General features: G+C 35.3%; 1 protein-coding gene across 1 annotated transcript; it reads left to right on the top strand.

Annotated features, from left to right (window-relative positions):
• Window positions 1-281: 281 nt before the first annotated feature.
• Window positions 282-11,743, top strand: LOC131805400 (doublesex- and mab-3-related transcription factor A2-like). The gene is made up of 3 exons (XM_059128524.1): window positions 282-626; window positions 10,836-11,453; window positions 11,522-11,743. Exons 1-3 carry the CDS (start codon window positions 282-284, stop codon window positions 11,741-11,743), a joined length of 1,185 nt encoding a protein of 394 aa, XP_058984507.1.
• Window positions 11,744-14,204: the final 2,461 nt, after the last annotated feature.

Genomic DNA, 14,204 nt, shown 5'->3' with positions numbered 1-14,204 from the left:
AAAACTTGTCCTTGTAACCAAAATCCAAAACCGTATCGAATATCCAACTAAAAGCTACATGATATCCTTTCCCATTATCCTCAATTTTTTTCTGAGCATGCGCATTATAACACAACACAAAGCATCCCAGAGAGTGACGGCCATCGAAAACTGTAACATTTTGTCAAGTGTTCTTCCGTTCAATTCAGTTACGTGTTAACTTTAAAACCGTTACAAACGTTTTCCGGAGACGAAACATTTTCAAAACTTACGACGAAACGGAAAAGTCCATTGATTTTGATATGTCGACCGGCACATCTAGTTCTACAGCGTTGGCGGCAGAAAATGTTACAGAAATTGAGGCATCATCATCATCATCACCACCAGCAGCTGTGGTTGGAACCGCGACGATCATGAGTAAAAAATCACGCAAATCTTTGAAATCATTGCTGGCGGATGGCGCCAGTGGTCCTTTTAAAGTGGCGGCTGGTGTCAGTACCAGCAATCGTGTACCCAAATGTGCCCGCTGTCGTAACCATGGCTGGATTTCGGAATTACGCGGCCACAAGAAACACTGCACCTATAAGAATTGCCGTTGTGCCAAATGTGTTTTGATATTCGAACGACAGCGTATTATGGCGGCTCAGGTGAGTTGCCCGAGATTTATACAATACAAATTGTGGAGTAAATGTAGGAAGTGTTCAATATTTCACATTTCAAAAAAATTATGGAGAATCAAAATTAAAGGTGAAATACATAAAACTCTTTTTTGGCTGGCTTAAGTCATCGGCTGGCTTTTATGGAAAAGAGAAAGAAGCATAGGGCCAAAATCGAACTAAGTCAACCTAATGCTCTTTTGTTCTTTTACGAAGAAGGCAGCCGATGGCTTAAGGCAACCATAAAAGCGTTTTATGTCTTCTCACCTTACCATCCGTAAAATGAAGCAATAAGCTTATGGGTCGTTTCTGAGGACAAAGTTCAGAGGGTGATGGTACGATATTAGGGAGCAAGTACATAAAAAGCTTGAAGTCATGGCTAGGCATATTAATGTCAAATTATAATGGAAAATGACGGCAGGATTTTACTGTGGCTCTGCAATCTCTTTATGAAATGTCACAAAATATGCCTAGCCATGACTTCAAGCTCCTTATGTTTATTACACCCTTAGGTCCCACCAATTGAAATTTCAGTGTGGGAAAAGGCTCATTTTTTTCGAAAAAACCAGACTTTCAGGAGAAACCAAAAATACTGAAATAAAAAGAAAGAAAAAATTTGGTTGGCGGGTAGCCGGTGTTGGAGATAAGGTGAGAATACATAAAATGATTTTCTGACTAGCTTAAGTCATCGACTGACTTCTTCGGAAAAGTACAAAAGAGCCTAGGGCTGAAATCGAACTAAGTCAACCTAAAACTTCTTTGATTCTCTACGAAAAAGCCAGCTAATCAAAAAAATCGTTTATGTACTCTCCCATACTCAGGGGAAAAATAATCAAGCTTCGGCCGAAACAAATTCCGACGTCCATAAAGTGCAATGAATGATTCACCTTATGGGTGGTATAGCCCTCCTCCGACAAATATTATAACTTGTATTTTAATGGGTCTTATAAAAACATACCTCCCAGCAATCAGAGACTCGGAGGAATATATTTTGTATTTCTCTTCACCGGGACAATAAAACATTCATTTGGAGCCTCTCTCCACTCTTCCAAAAACCTACTGACTCTCTACCAGCATTCTCAAGCCTTGGCCGAAACACCTTTTGAGGTCCAAAAAATGCAAGAAATGAGAGTCCATAAAATGCAATGAATAATTAAACTTATAGTGGGTATAGCCCTCCTTCGACAAATATTTTTACTTGTATTTTAAGGGGTCTTATAAAAACATACCTTCCAACAATCAGAGACTATAATATTTCCCGGAGGCACCAATTTTTTACTTCTCTCCTCCTTTCTTTCGCCGAGATAAAAAAAATTCATTGGAGCCTCTTTTCACTTATCCAAAAACCTACTGACTCTCAACCAGCGTTCTCAAGGCTCGGCAGAAACCGAGTCCATAAAATGCAAGGATGTGAGAGTCCATAAAATACAATGAATGATACTCATTATGTCGGCTCATGTGCAAAGCAGCGTTGTCATTTAGAATTTTTTTTGGATAGTGAAATACAACCCTGGAGTGGAGAGTGGTAGGGATATGTAGGTGAACGTAATGAGTACGGAAAGATACTAAACGAATTATCAAATTTAGAAAAACTTTGATTCGCGTAGCCGGTGTTGAAGATATTCTGAGGGGAATTTTTCCCTCAGGAAAAGGAGTGAGAGGCCACAAAATACAATAAATGATACCCATTATGCCGGCTCAGGTGCAAAGCAGCGTTGCCATTTAGAATTTTATCTGGATAGCGAAATACAACCCTGGATTGGAGAGTGGTAGGGATATGTAGGTGAGAGTAATGAGTACGGAAAGATACTAATTTTATCAAATTTAGAAAAACTTTGGTTCGCGTAGCCGGTGTTGGAGATATTCTAAGGAGAAATTTTCAAGCTTCGGCCGAAACAGCTTCCAATATCCATAAAATGCCAATGAATAATTAAACCTATAGTGGGTATAGCCATTCTCCGACAAATACTATTACTTGTATTTTAATGGGTATGTAAACATACCTTCCAACAATCTGAGACAATAATAACTCCCGGAGGAATATATTTTTTATTTCTCTCCTCTTCACTTTCACCGGGACAAAAAACATTTATTGGAGCTCCTCTCTCTGCTTATCCAAAACTTACAGACCCTCTACCAAATGACCTTTGTTGAGCTGTCTTCTTCCAATTTTGCACTCGTCTATTTTCACAATTTTTTTTTTGTTCCACCTTGGCTCACTGTGTTCTGGAACGAACTGAAAATAACCACATCCCTGCAGAAGTTGTAACAGTCCGTTCCATATTGCACTCCAGGAATGTTGGTAGTTCTCATTATGTCATTTGTAGGTATAAAAATAAAATGTAAACGCCAATATTTGGTAGACCGACAAGTGAGACCGGTCCAGGAAGGTGTATTTTCTTATTGACTGAAGGTACTCCCTCCAGCTGAAATAACCTTGAATACTTAAAAAAACAAGTTAAAAAGTATCGATCGGTTTTATCTACAGATATACGGGTGAGATGAAAAAACTGCAACCAACTTCAGACTGCTGTCATTACTAAACCACTCTAAAATTAATTAATTAATCCAGTGACAGCTCATTATATTTTTTACAAGCGTACAAAAGCATTTTATTGAGAATTTTCCAGAAAAAAGTTATTCGTGATGGAATTCAAGCGTGATAGTGTGATTTCTTTATATTTGGCTGGAAAACCACAAGTGGCTATCGTTAGAGCACTCCAGCATTAAAATGAGAATAAATCTATTGTGTTCCGTACCATCGCTCGTTACCGTGATACTGATAGCCCGAAGTCAAGGAAGTGGACGGAAGAAAACAGCAACATCAGCAGAAATGTTTCGAAAAGTATAGAAGCGACTTGATCCAGATCCTCGTCGCAGTGGCCGAAAAATGGCTAGTGAGCTGATTGATATCGCAATATTTCAATCCGCAAATATTGAGAAATGAGCTCGGGGTAAAGTCATTGAAATTCCAAAAAGTGCAAGAACTTACACCGCAACAGAAAGAAAATAGACTCAGACTCAAAAGAGTTAAAGAGTTGCTTCGCTTGGCCGAAAGTGGTGAAATGGCGAATTTGGTTTTTGCCGAATATTATCGCGGAAATGTTCTGGAGGGTGTATTAATGCCTTGGGCAAGCAAACATTTTGGTCGCAGACCTTGGACATTCCAAAGGGACTCAGCACCATCGCACTCAGCACACGCGCCACCCAAGAATGGTTACAAAATGGCAACCACCAAATCTCCGAATATCAATCAGTTGGACTATTGTGTCTGGAGTATTTTGGAAAGCAAGGTTGGCACTAAAAACTAACAAAGTGTCGATCACCTCAAGCAAGCGCTTCACCTCAATCTAAACATATTTTAAAATTTGATGCTATTTATACCCTCAGCCATATGGCTACAGAGGGCATATATCATTTGATACGGTCAAAACGTGCCTAGGTCCCTTTTGACCAAATCCGTTTCAGAACATTTGGAGTCGATCTAGGGATGTCCGTCCGTCTGTCTGCCTGGCTGGGAGTGTCCGATCCAAACTTGGTACATCGTAATATTTTTGTCAAACTTAGATCGAGTTCGGAGATGGGCAATATTGGTCCACTCCTTCTGGTACCTCCCCCACAAATGGTCGAAATTTTCAAAAAATATATTTTTTTCCACAGATAGAGAAACGATAAACCGATTTTGCTCCAACTTTGCGAATCCTAATATTTGCGTCAGTGCTAGGTCTGGTGCGAAAATGATCGGTCCACTCCTTCTGGTACCTCCCCACAAAGGGCCAAAAATGTGATGTAAGAATCCGATTGTCTTCAAATTTCACACAACCCAATAATTTTATTGGCCCATGGTCTGGTGTTTAGATTGAGTATATGGATTCACTCCTTCTGGTACCTCCCCCACAAATGGTCGAAATTTTCAAAAGTATATATTTTCTGCACAGAAAGGGAAGCAATAATCTAATTTTGCAAATCCTAATATTTGCGTCAGTTCTATGGCAGGTGCCAAAATGGATAATATTGGTCCACTCCATGAAGTGCGTTTCCCACAAAGGTCAAAATTTTGAATAATTATAACCCTTAAAAAATGTGATGTAAGAGTCCGTTTGTCTTCAAATTTCACATATCCTACTATTTTTATTTTTATGAACCAAGATCTGGTAGTAAGACGGAATATATCGGTCCACTCCTTCCGGTAAATACCCCCCAAAAGGTCAAAATTTTCAAAAAAAATTTGCACAGAAGGGGAAACAATAATCCGATTTTGCTCCAACTTTGCAAATCCTAATATTTGCCTCCTTTCTCGGTCAGGTGCAAAAATGGATAATATTGGTCCACTCCATCAAGTGTCTCTCCCACAAAGGACAAAATTTTGAATAATTATAACCCTTAAAAAATGTGATGTAAGGATCCGATTGTCTTAAAATTTCACACATCAAAATATTTTTATAAACTCAAGATCTGGTGTTAAGATGGAATATCGAGCTATATCTATATTTGAACCGATTGTTTGTTTGTACTTTATCGTCTGAATATTCTTATTTGCAATGACGTTAACTCCCTGAATCTACTCCAGAACATAAAATTACAAATACCCCTGTACAAATTAATTTCAATTACCTTTACAAATGAGAAGAAAACAGAAACACGTCCTTCATCATGGGTTGATGTTAATTTTATCAGTTTTTTTCCCCAAAAAAAAAAAAAACTAATAGTCGACTTTCTTTGACTTCTGTTTCGAAATGCAGCGAACGTAATTGATTAAGTAAATAGACCTCGGGAAAAAAGACACAAATTTCCTTTTCCTTTGCCCAGATATCTTATCAAGTTGATGTGAGGAAACGTCGAAAACTTTTCTTGAAAATGGAGGGGAGTGTTAGACATTTTACCCCTCTCCAGATTTTCCTAATATGAATTGATGATATTAAATCAAAACAAATGTAAATATAAATGTTTCAGCGGTGGAGAGATGAGTTCATGTCAATCTCTAACTCTCTGTGGATGGAGAGAGGGAAATGAAGAAGAAGTAGAAAAAGTTGACACCATAACCGGCGGCATTATGTTTCCCAAAAAACAAAACGCATTGGAACCAACAAGTTTTTCACCACAACAACAATAGCAACAGCAACACAAACAAACAAAAGTGCAAACAACATTTCTGAGCAACAAACTTAACAAATAAACCATATTTTGTACTCCACCCCTCCCCCACCACCAACTTTTGCTTCGTCTCCACTGACACTGTTTGCACAAGTGTTCCTCGGGGAATGCAAAGATTTTTTTGACGAAAGGTCATGTTACAAATAACACAAAACTATATTATATTTTTATTTGTCCCCCCCTCCCCACACACAGCCTTGAGGATAATCATTTGAATCAAAGGCAATGTTGTGGCGGATTAGGGTATTTAGGCGGGGGGCGGGGGTAAGGGGAAGGAGTGGGGATATTATGTATTAACACCCGGTTAAAGATAAACTCCTCATGTTTGGCATATTAATTTCAATTGTCTCCAGTGATTGTTTAAATACGGGTCGGGGGATAAACACAGGGGGCTAGTAGTGTGTAATTGATTGGATTTGGCAGCTTTGGGTTTACACGGAAACCACATATCTTGACAGATGTTTTTCTACTATTTATGGAACTCTTTTTTTAAAGGATTTTTAAAAAAAGGATTGAAAAAAAAGATTTAAAAAAAAAAAAAGATTTTTAAAAAAAAAAATAAAAAAAAGATTTTTTTTATTTTTCAAAAAAAAAAGATTTTTAATTATCTTTGTCCTTGCCAAGAATAGGAAATTTAATTTTTAATGCCTTCCGGTTTAAAAAAATATTTTAATATAAAAATATATATTTTTTTCAAAACAAGATTTTTTTTATTTTTTCAAAAAAAAAAAAAAATGAATTTTTTTTTTCAATAAAAAAAGTTTTTATTTTAATTTTTCAAAAAAAAAAGAACGTTTTAAATATTTTTGTAATGTCCTTGCCAAGAATCGGAAATTTAATTTTTAATGCCTTCCTGTTTAAAAAAAAATATTTTAATATAAAAATATATTTTTTTTTCAAAAACAAAAAAGATTTTTTTAATTTTTCAAAAAAAAGGTTTTTTTTTAATTTTTCGAAAAAATGTTTTTTTTTAATTTTTCAAAAAAAAGGGATTTTTTAAATATTTTTGTAATGTCCTTGCCAAGAATCGAAAATGTAATATTTTATGACTTCCTGTTTAAAAGAAATATTTTAATATAAAAATATATTTTTTTTCAAAAAAAAAAAAAAAAATGATTTTTTTAGTTATTCAAAAAAAAAGGATTTTTTTTAATTTTTCAAAAAAAAGTTTTTTTTTATTTTTCAAAAAAAAAGTGATTTTTTAAATATTTTTGTAATGTCCTTGCCAAGAATCGGAAATTTAATTTTTAATGCCTTCCTGTTATATTTTAATATAAAAATATTTTTTTTTTTCAAAAAAAAAAAGATTTTTTTTAAAGGATTTTTTTTTAATTTTCAAAAAATGATTTTTTTAATTTTTCAAAAAAATATTTCTTTTTTAATTTTTCAAAAAAAAAAATCATTTTTCAAAAAAAAAATCATTTTTCAAAAATAAATGAATAAATAAATGGGGTGTTAAATAATTTTTTCCACGAAAATTGCGGGTTCTAAAGAAAAATCTTGTAAGGATTTCTGGCAAAAAATTTACGAATTTTTAGTTTTTTTTTTTTGTATAGAAAATCCTGGCGAAAATTTGTGAACAGTTTCAAAATATATTTTTAAAATTGTTTGGGAAAAAATAGTTTATTTTTATTCAAGAAATTCCTAGCTAAAATAAAGGATTATTTAATAGCTTCCTGGCCAAAAATCTAGGATCTTTTATATACTTCCATAGCCAGAATAGTGAAATTTCACTTATGAAATATTTTATAGCTATTTTTTAAGAAATTCCGGGAAGAAGCCGTGTTAAATATTTTTTGTCACGAAAATTGCGGGTTCTTAAGAAAAATCTTGTAAGGACTTCTGGCAAAAAATTGACGAATTTTTAGTTTTCTTTTTTTTCTTTTTTTTGTATAGAAAATCCTGGCGAAAATTTGTGAACAGTTTCAAATTGTATTTTCAAAATTTTCTAGGAAAAACCCGTATATTTTTTAAAATTTTTGCCAAGAAATTCCTAGCCAAGTATAAAGGATTATTTAATAGCTTCCTGGCCAAAAATCTAGGATCTTTTATAAAACTTCCATGGCCAGAATAGAGAAATTTTTAAAAATAATTTCCTATCCAAGAATCGTGATTTTTTTTTAGATTTTTTCAAAAATGTTCCTGTTGAATAGTCGCGGATTTAAAAAGTTTTCAAAAACTTCCAGAAAAATCATATTTCCTAAATACATTTTAACTACTTCCTGCTCAAGAAAAATGAGCAATATTTTTGACCAAACGACGTGGATTTTAAAATAATATTTTCCGAATCGTGTTGGCTTTGTTTGTTCGGGATACCATAGTATTTTGTTGTTGCAAAATGGTCAGGCTTAATGCCTTTATTGTTGTTTTTATAAAAACAACGTTTGTTTATTAGTGGAGAACGATGGTAATGTTTACCAGAGGGTAAGGCATTCCAAAATACTCCACGTCTCGAAATTTTTTTCAAGAACTTCCTGGAAAACTGGATTTTTAAAGATATGCATCTCTTGGTTAGGAATTGTTGATTTTATAAAAATGATTTTTTAAGAAGTCCTCGAATGGTGGTATTTTTACATTTTTTTTAAATTTTATTGAATGAAAGCAAAAAAATGTCATCAAATTTTAGAATAATTTTAGATTTGTTTGAATTGGTCATTTTTGGCACGAATTATGGCCTTCAAACGGCCAATGAAAGCGTAACACGCTGACCGAATGTTGCACTGCGGTATTTTGGCCCATTCCTGGCGAAGCGCTTGCTTGAGGTGATCGACACTTTGGTATTTTTTAGTGCCAACCTTGCTTTCCAAAATACTCCAGACACAATAGTCCAACGGATTGGTATCCGGAGATTTTGGTGGCCATTGTGCGCTGGAAATGTAGCGAGGAACCTCATTTTGTAACCATTCTTGGGGACGCGCGCTGAGTACGATGGTGCTGAGTCCTGTTGGAATGTCCAAGGTCTGCTGCCAAGATGTTTGCGTACCCAAGGCTTTTGGAACACCCTCCAGAATATTTTCGCGATAATATTCGGCATTTATTCTGATGCCACGGTCGATTAATACGAGCGGAGAGCGAACATCGGCTGTTATTATGGCGGCCCACACCATCACCATGGCCGGCGCTTTCTTTCAGTTGCGGTGTAAGTTCTTGCACTTTTTGGAATTTCAATGGCTTTACCCCGAGCTCATTTTTCAATATTTGCCGAATGGAATGTTGCGATATGTTCAGCTCATGAGCCATTTTTCGCCCTCTACCACGGCCACGCGGGTTTCGATCAAGTCGCTTCTTTTGGAAAAAGAATTTCTGGAAAATTCTCCCCAAAATGCTTGTAAACAATATAATGAGCTGTCACTGGAATCATTTTAACAGCTGCCGGACGAGTTGCTTAGAAATGACAGCAGTCTGAAGTTGGTTGCAGTTTTTTTTTCTTTCACCCTGTATCTTTTGATACGTCAAAACATGCCTCATTGAAATAACGGTTTTAGACCCTAGGTCTCTTTGGATCAAATCCCTATCAGGACATTTGGAGTCAATCTAGCGATGTCCGTCCGTTTGTCTGTCTGGCTTCTGCGCACAATAATTCTCGAAGCAAGTATCCGATTTGGTCCATACTTGGTATATCGTAATATTATTGTCAAACTTAGATCGAGTTCGGAGATTGGCAATATTGGTTCACTCCTTCTAGTACCTCCTCCAAAAAAAGGTCACAATTTTCAAAGAAAATATTTTACTACACAGAGAAAGAAAGGATTCGATTTTGTTCCAACTTTGCAAATCATAATATTTGCATCAGTGCTACGTCAGGTACGAAAATGGATAATATCTGTCCATTGCATCAAGTACCTCCCCCACAAAGGGTCAACATTTTGAATAATTATATAACGGTCAAAATTTTAAATATCCATGAAGCTCATAAAACTCGATATTAAGATCCGATTCCATTCAGACTTGGAACATCTCAATATTTCTATCAACACAAGTTCTCTCATAAAGATGGTAGAGATCGGACCATTTCTTCTGGTACCTCCCCCACAGAGGGTCAAAATTTCGATTAACCAAAATAATCATAAAATCCGAAATTCAAATTACACAGATATTAATATTTTTATTAACCCAAGGTCTTATGTGAAGATGGAACATATCGGTCTATACCTTCTGGTACCTCCCCCACAAAGGGTCAAAATTTTTAATATTCATGAAGCTCGTAAAGCGTGAGATTAACAACCGATTCCATTAAGACTTGGAACATCTCAATATTTTCATCAATACAAGATCTGTTATAAAGATGATAGAGATCGGACCATTCCTTCTGGTACCTCCCCCACAAAGGGTCAAAGTTTTGAATAACCTAAACATTTATAAAATCCAAAATAGGCATCCGATCTCTTTATATTTCACACATCTCAACATTTTCTATAACACAAGATCTGTTATAAAGATGATAGAGATCGGACCATTACTTCTGGCACTTCCCCCACATAGGGTCAAAATTTTGAATAACCAAAACGATCATAAAATTCTGCAAAATTTTCCACTTCCCATTATTTCTACTAACGCAAGATCTGCTGTGAAGATGGGATATATCGGCGTACTCCTTCTGGTACCTCCCCCACATAGGATTAAAGATTTTGAAAAACAAACCCTCAAAGAAAGCACATCCAAATATTTTTGGTAACACATGATCTGTTGTGAAGATGATATACATTTGCCAACCCCCTCTGGTACCTCACCCACAAAGGGTCACAATTTTCAATAGTTTTATCTATGGGAAGATTTTGAAAACAATTCTTAAAATGCCCACATTTTTTTGGCTGAAAATCCTTGAAAAATTCTCTTGCCTAAAAATCCTTTTTCACATGAAAATCCTTAAAAATCTACGATATTTGTTTAGGAAATCCCAAGAATAGTAGATTACAAAAATCTTTCTTCAGAACTTTTATAATTTATTCAATATCCTGAAGAAGGCATTACTTCAAGAATTTATAAAACTATCTTTTATTCCTTTTTCTCCCACTTATCTTGTGTTTTGAATTCCTGATTGAACAGGTTGCCCTGAAGCGCCAGCAAGCTGTTGAAGATGCCATTGCTTTACGATTGGTAGCCACAAAGACCGGACAACAATTGGATGCATTGCCTCCGGGTAGTATTTTTGGTCTGAACGGTGAACAACTAAAAACAAGCGACCTTAACTCAACTCTGGAAACTTCAACAGTTGAAGATTTAAGTTTGCCAAATAAACAACAGCAGCAACAACAACAACAACAAACCGAAGAAGTGGAAGAAATAACTAAACCCCCAAATGGCCTAAAACCAAAATCATATAATTCAATAAAAACAACAAAAACCAACATCGTTTTGACCACCATGGATAGCAAGCCTAGAGAGGAAAATACAACCCCCCTTGCTATGGCCAGTGAAGGCCAACACCACGTCTCACAAAATGCCATTGAAATGTTGATGCAAATATTTCCCCAAAGAAAACGTTCGGTGTTGGAATTAATTCTCAAACGTTGCGATTCGGATTTGATTAAGGCCATTGAAAATATTTCGAGTAATTTTCGTGAACATAAGGATATTAGGGAGATGGATGCGGGACTGCTGAATCGCAGTGAGCCGGGCATGAAGAGTGCCTTTAAGCCGGTTTATTCTTCGGCGGGAAATGTGGTAAGTTTTATAACCAAAAACCCTTTAAAATCGATTTCTAATTTCCAATGAATCTCCTTCATTTGCAGCACTCCCAGCCCCCTTTGAATTTATCCAATAATCTTTGTGCCACTGCCGCATCGACGCCAAATGCCTATCCGAAGTGGTTTGTTCCTCTCACCTTTCCCATAACATTTCAGGGTCATTTGGCCCCAGCTTTACCACCACCAACGCTGCCATCTGTGGGTGCCCGTTGTACCCTACCAAATTGTTCCTGCTTGGACATGGGTTATCAGTTTAATTGTTCTTAAGATGTTTGTATGTTTTTTTTTTTGTTGTAATAATAAATATATTAAAATAAATTATTTAAAAAATCATTTGAGTATTTTTTTATTTTTATTTTTTTTTTTTTTGAAATATAAATTCCTAATTGGGACAAGAGGTTCGGCCTTAGAATAAACTATATTCAGAAGACATTAGGTTTTCCTTTTTAAAAAAACGAGTGGATAGAGAGTGAACGAGGGAAAGAGAAAACATACATGTGTTTGCTGCAAAAGAGAAAGAGAGTTAAAAAAACGAAGTTTGAAGTAAATGCTTTCTCTTGAGCAGTTCAGTTTATTCACAAGTTAAAATGAGCAGTCGGTTGTGCCGACAGCTGCATACCCTCAGCCAAATATTCGATTACTTAAATATATTTTGACTTCTTCTACGATTATTCAGAAGATTGACCCTCTATGGAGTAGATTCCGAAGGAATAGGCCAATATTGTCCATTTCATATCGGATCTAAATAAATATGATATAACTATTGCGACGTGCCAGAATTAGAAAATCGAACACTTATATCCAATTTTATGCGAAATCATAAGTTCCGATAAATTCCATATTCATATCAGGTTTTTGGTTGAGAGAACTATTTAGATATAGTAAGTTCTAAAGGATCGCTGACTCGCAAGTCACCCTTTGTGGTTGAAGTAGAAGGGGGTTACAGACACCCATCATCTTCACAACATATCTTCTGTTATCAAAAATGTTTGTATGTGTGAAATTTGAAGAGAACCGGATGCTTATTTCGCTTTCTTTGAGCGGTTTGTTTTTCAAAACCTTAAACCTATGTGGGAGAGGTACCAGAAAGAGTGGTACGATCCCTCCCATCTTCATAGCATATCTTGTGACGAGAGAAATATTGAGATGTGGCAAGTTTGAATGGATTTCGATATTTATTTCGCGTTTTGTGATCTTCATGGATATTCAAAGTTTTGACCCTTGGTGGGGAGGTACCAGAAGGAGTGCGCCGATATATTATATCTTCCCAGCAGATTTTGTGTTAATAGAAAAAATGGGATGTGTGAAATATAAATAGAATCTGATGATTATTTCGAATTTTATAACCGTTTTGGTTATTCAAAATTTTCACCATTTGTGGGGGAGGTGCCAGAAGGAGTGATACGATCTCTAACATCTTTATAACGGATCTTGTGTTGATAGAAATATTGAGATGTTTCAAGTCTGAATAAAATCAGATGTTGATTTCACGTTTTATAAGCTTCTTGGATATTAAAAAAATTTGACCCTTTGTGTGGGAGGTACCAGAAGGAGTGGACCGATATACTCCATCTTCACATCAGACCTTGGGTTAATAAAACTATTGTGATGTGTACAATTTGTAGTAAAATATTTTCATTGAAATTACCTTTTGTGGAGGAGGTACCAGAAGGAGTTGGCCGATATGTGAAGTGAAATATCTGACTAAATGACTAAGAATCATCGCCCAAACTAAACGGATAAAGCTAGAATCTTGAAGTTTTGCATTAGAGTCAGTTTTGATACGTATGTGATAAGACTGGGTTTTTGGTAATTCGTTCTTAAAGGAAATGTTAAGAGAGAGTCACTGATAGAGAGCAGGATAGATGTACAAAATGTTCTAAATGTTCTAAAATGTTACCATTTTGTATTATATGAACGATAGAGCTAAAAACTTAACATTCCCGAAATTTGATATTGAGGTCTCTGTTGGTATCTAGGATTGAGACATAGAGATGCTCTTGGAAAAGTGAACTATAATTGTACGAAAAGTACAAAATAGTACTAAATTTGGTATTTGTTGAAGTAATAAAGCTGAAATCCGGAAATTTGATATAAATGCCGCTGTTGGTGTCTGTGGTTGCGAGAAGGAGCCTGATTTTGGATATGTGTATTATAATTGTACTAAATGGTACTAAATCTGGTAATGGTGAATATTAAAGAACTGCAATCCTGAAATTTGATATTAAGATCACTGTTGACATCTGAGATATGGAGATAGTTTTAGAAATGTGTACTATCATTGTACAAAAATTACCAAATAGTATTAAATGTGATATTGGGTGAAGGAGTAGAGCTAAAATCCTGAAATTTGATATAGATGTCATTGTTTGTGTCTGTGGTTGAGAAAATGAGCTGGATTCGGATATGTGTACTATAATTGTACGTACTGGTACTAAATTTGGTAATGGTGGAAACTGAAGAGCTAAATCCAAAAATTTGATATTAAATTTTCCGTTGGTATCTGAGCTTGAGATATGGAGATTGTTTTAAAAATGTAAATATAATTGTACGAAAAGTACTAAATAGTACAAACATTGGTATTGGGTGAAGCAATAAAGCTTAAATCCGGAAATTTGATATGAATGTCGCTGTTGGTATCTGGGACTGAGATATGGAAATTTTTTTTGAAAATGTATACTATAATTGCTCGGGATGGAACTGAATAGCATATTCTAATTTGAGGTTA

Source organism: Musca domestica, unplaced genomic scaffold (genome assembly GCF_030504385.1).
Source record: "Musca domestica strain aabys unplaced genomic scaffold, Musca_domestica.polishedcontigs.V.1.1 55, whole genome shotgun sequence".
NCBI classification, from domain to species: Eukaryota; Metazoa; Arthropoda; class Insecta; order Diptera; family Muscidae; genus Musca; species Musca domestica.
Note: the sequence above shows the minus strand (reverse complement) of the source record. Positions and strands in the feature narration are given on the sequence as shown.

Coding starts and splice junctions, on each gene's coding strand:
- LOC131805400 (XM_059128524.1), top strand. CDS start 282: ATGTCGACCGGCACATCTAGTTCTACAGCGTTGGCGGCAGAAAATGTT. Junction 627..10,835: donor AGCGTATTATGGCGGCTCAG/GTGAGTTGCCCG, acceptor CTGATTGAACAG/GTTGCCCTGAAGCGCCAGCA. Junction 11,454..11,521: donor ATTCTTCGGCGGGAAATGTG/GTAAGTTTTATA, acceptor CTTCATTTGCAG/CACTCCCAGCCCCCTTTGAA.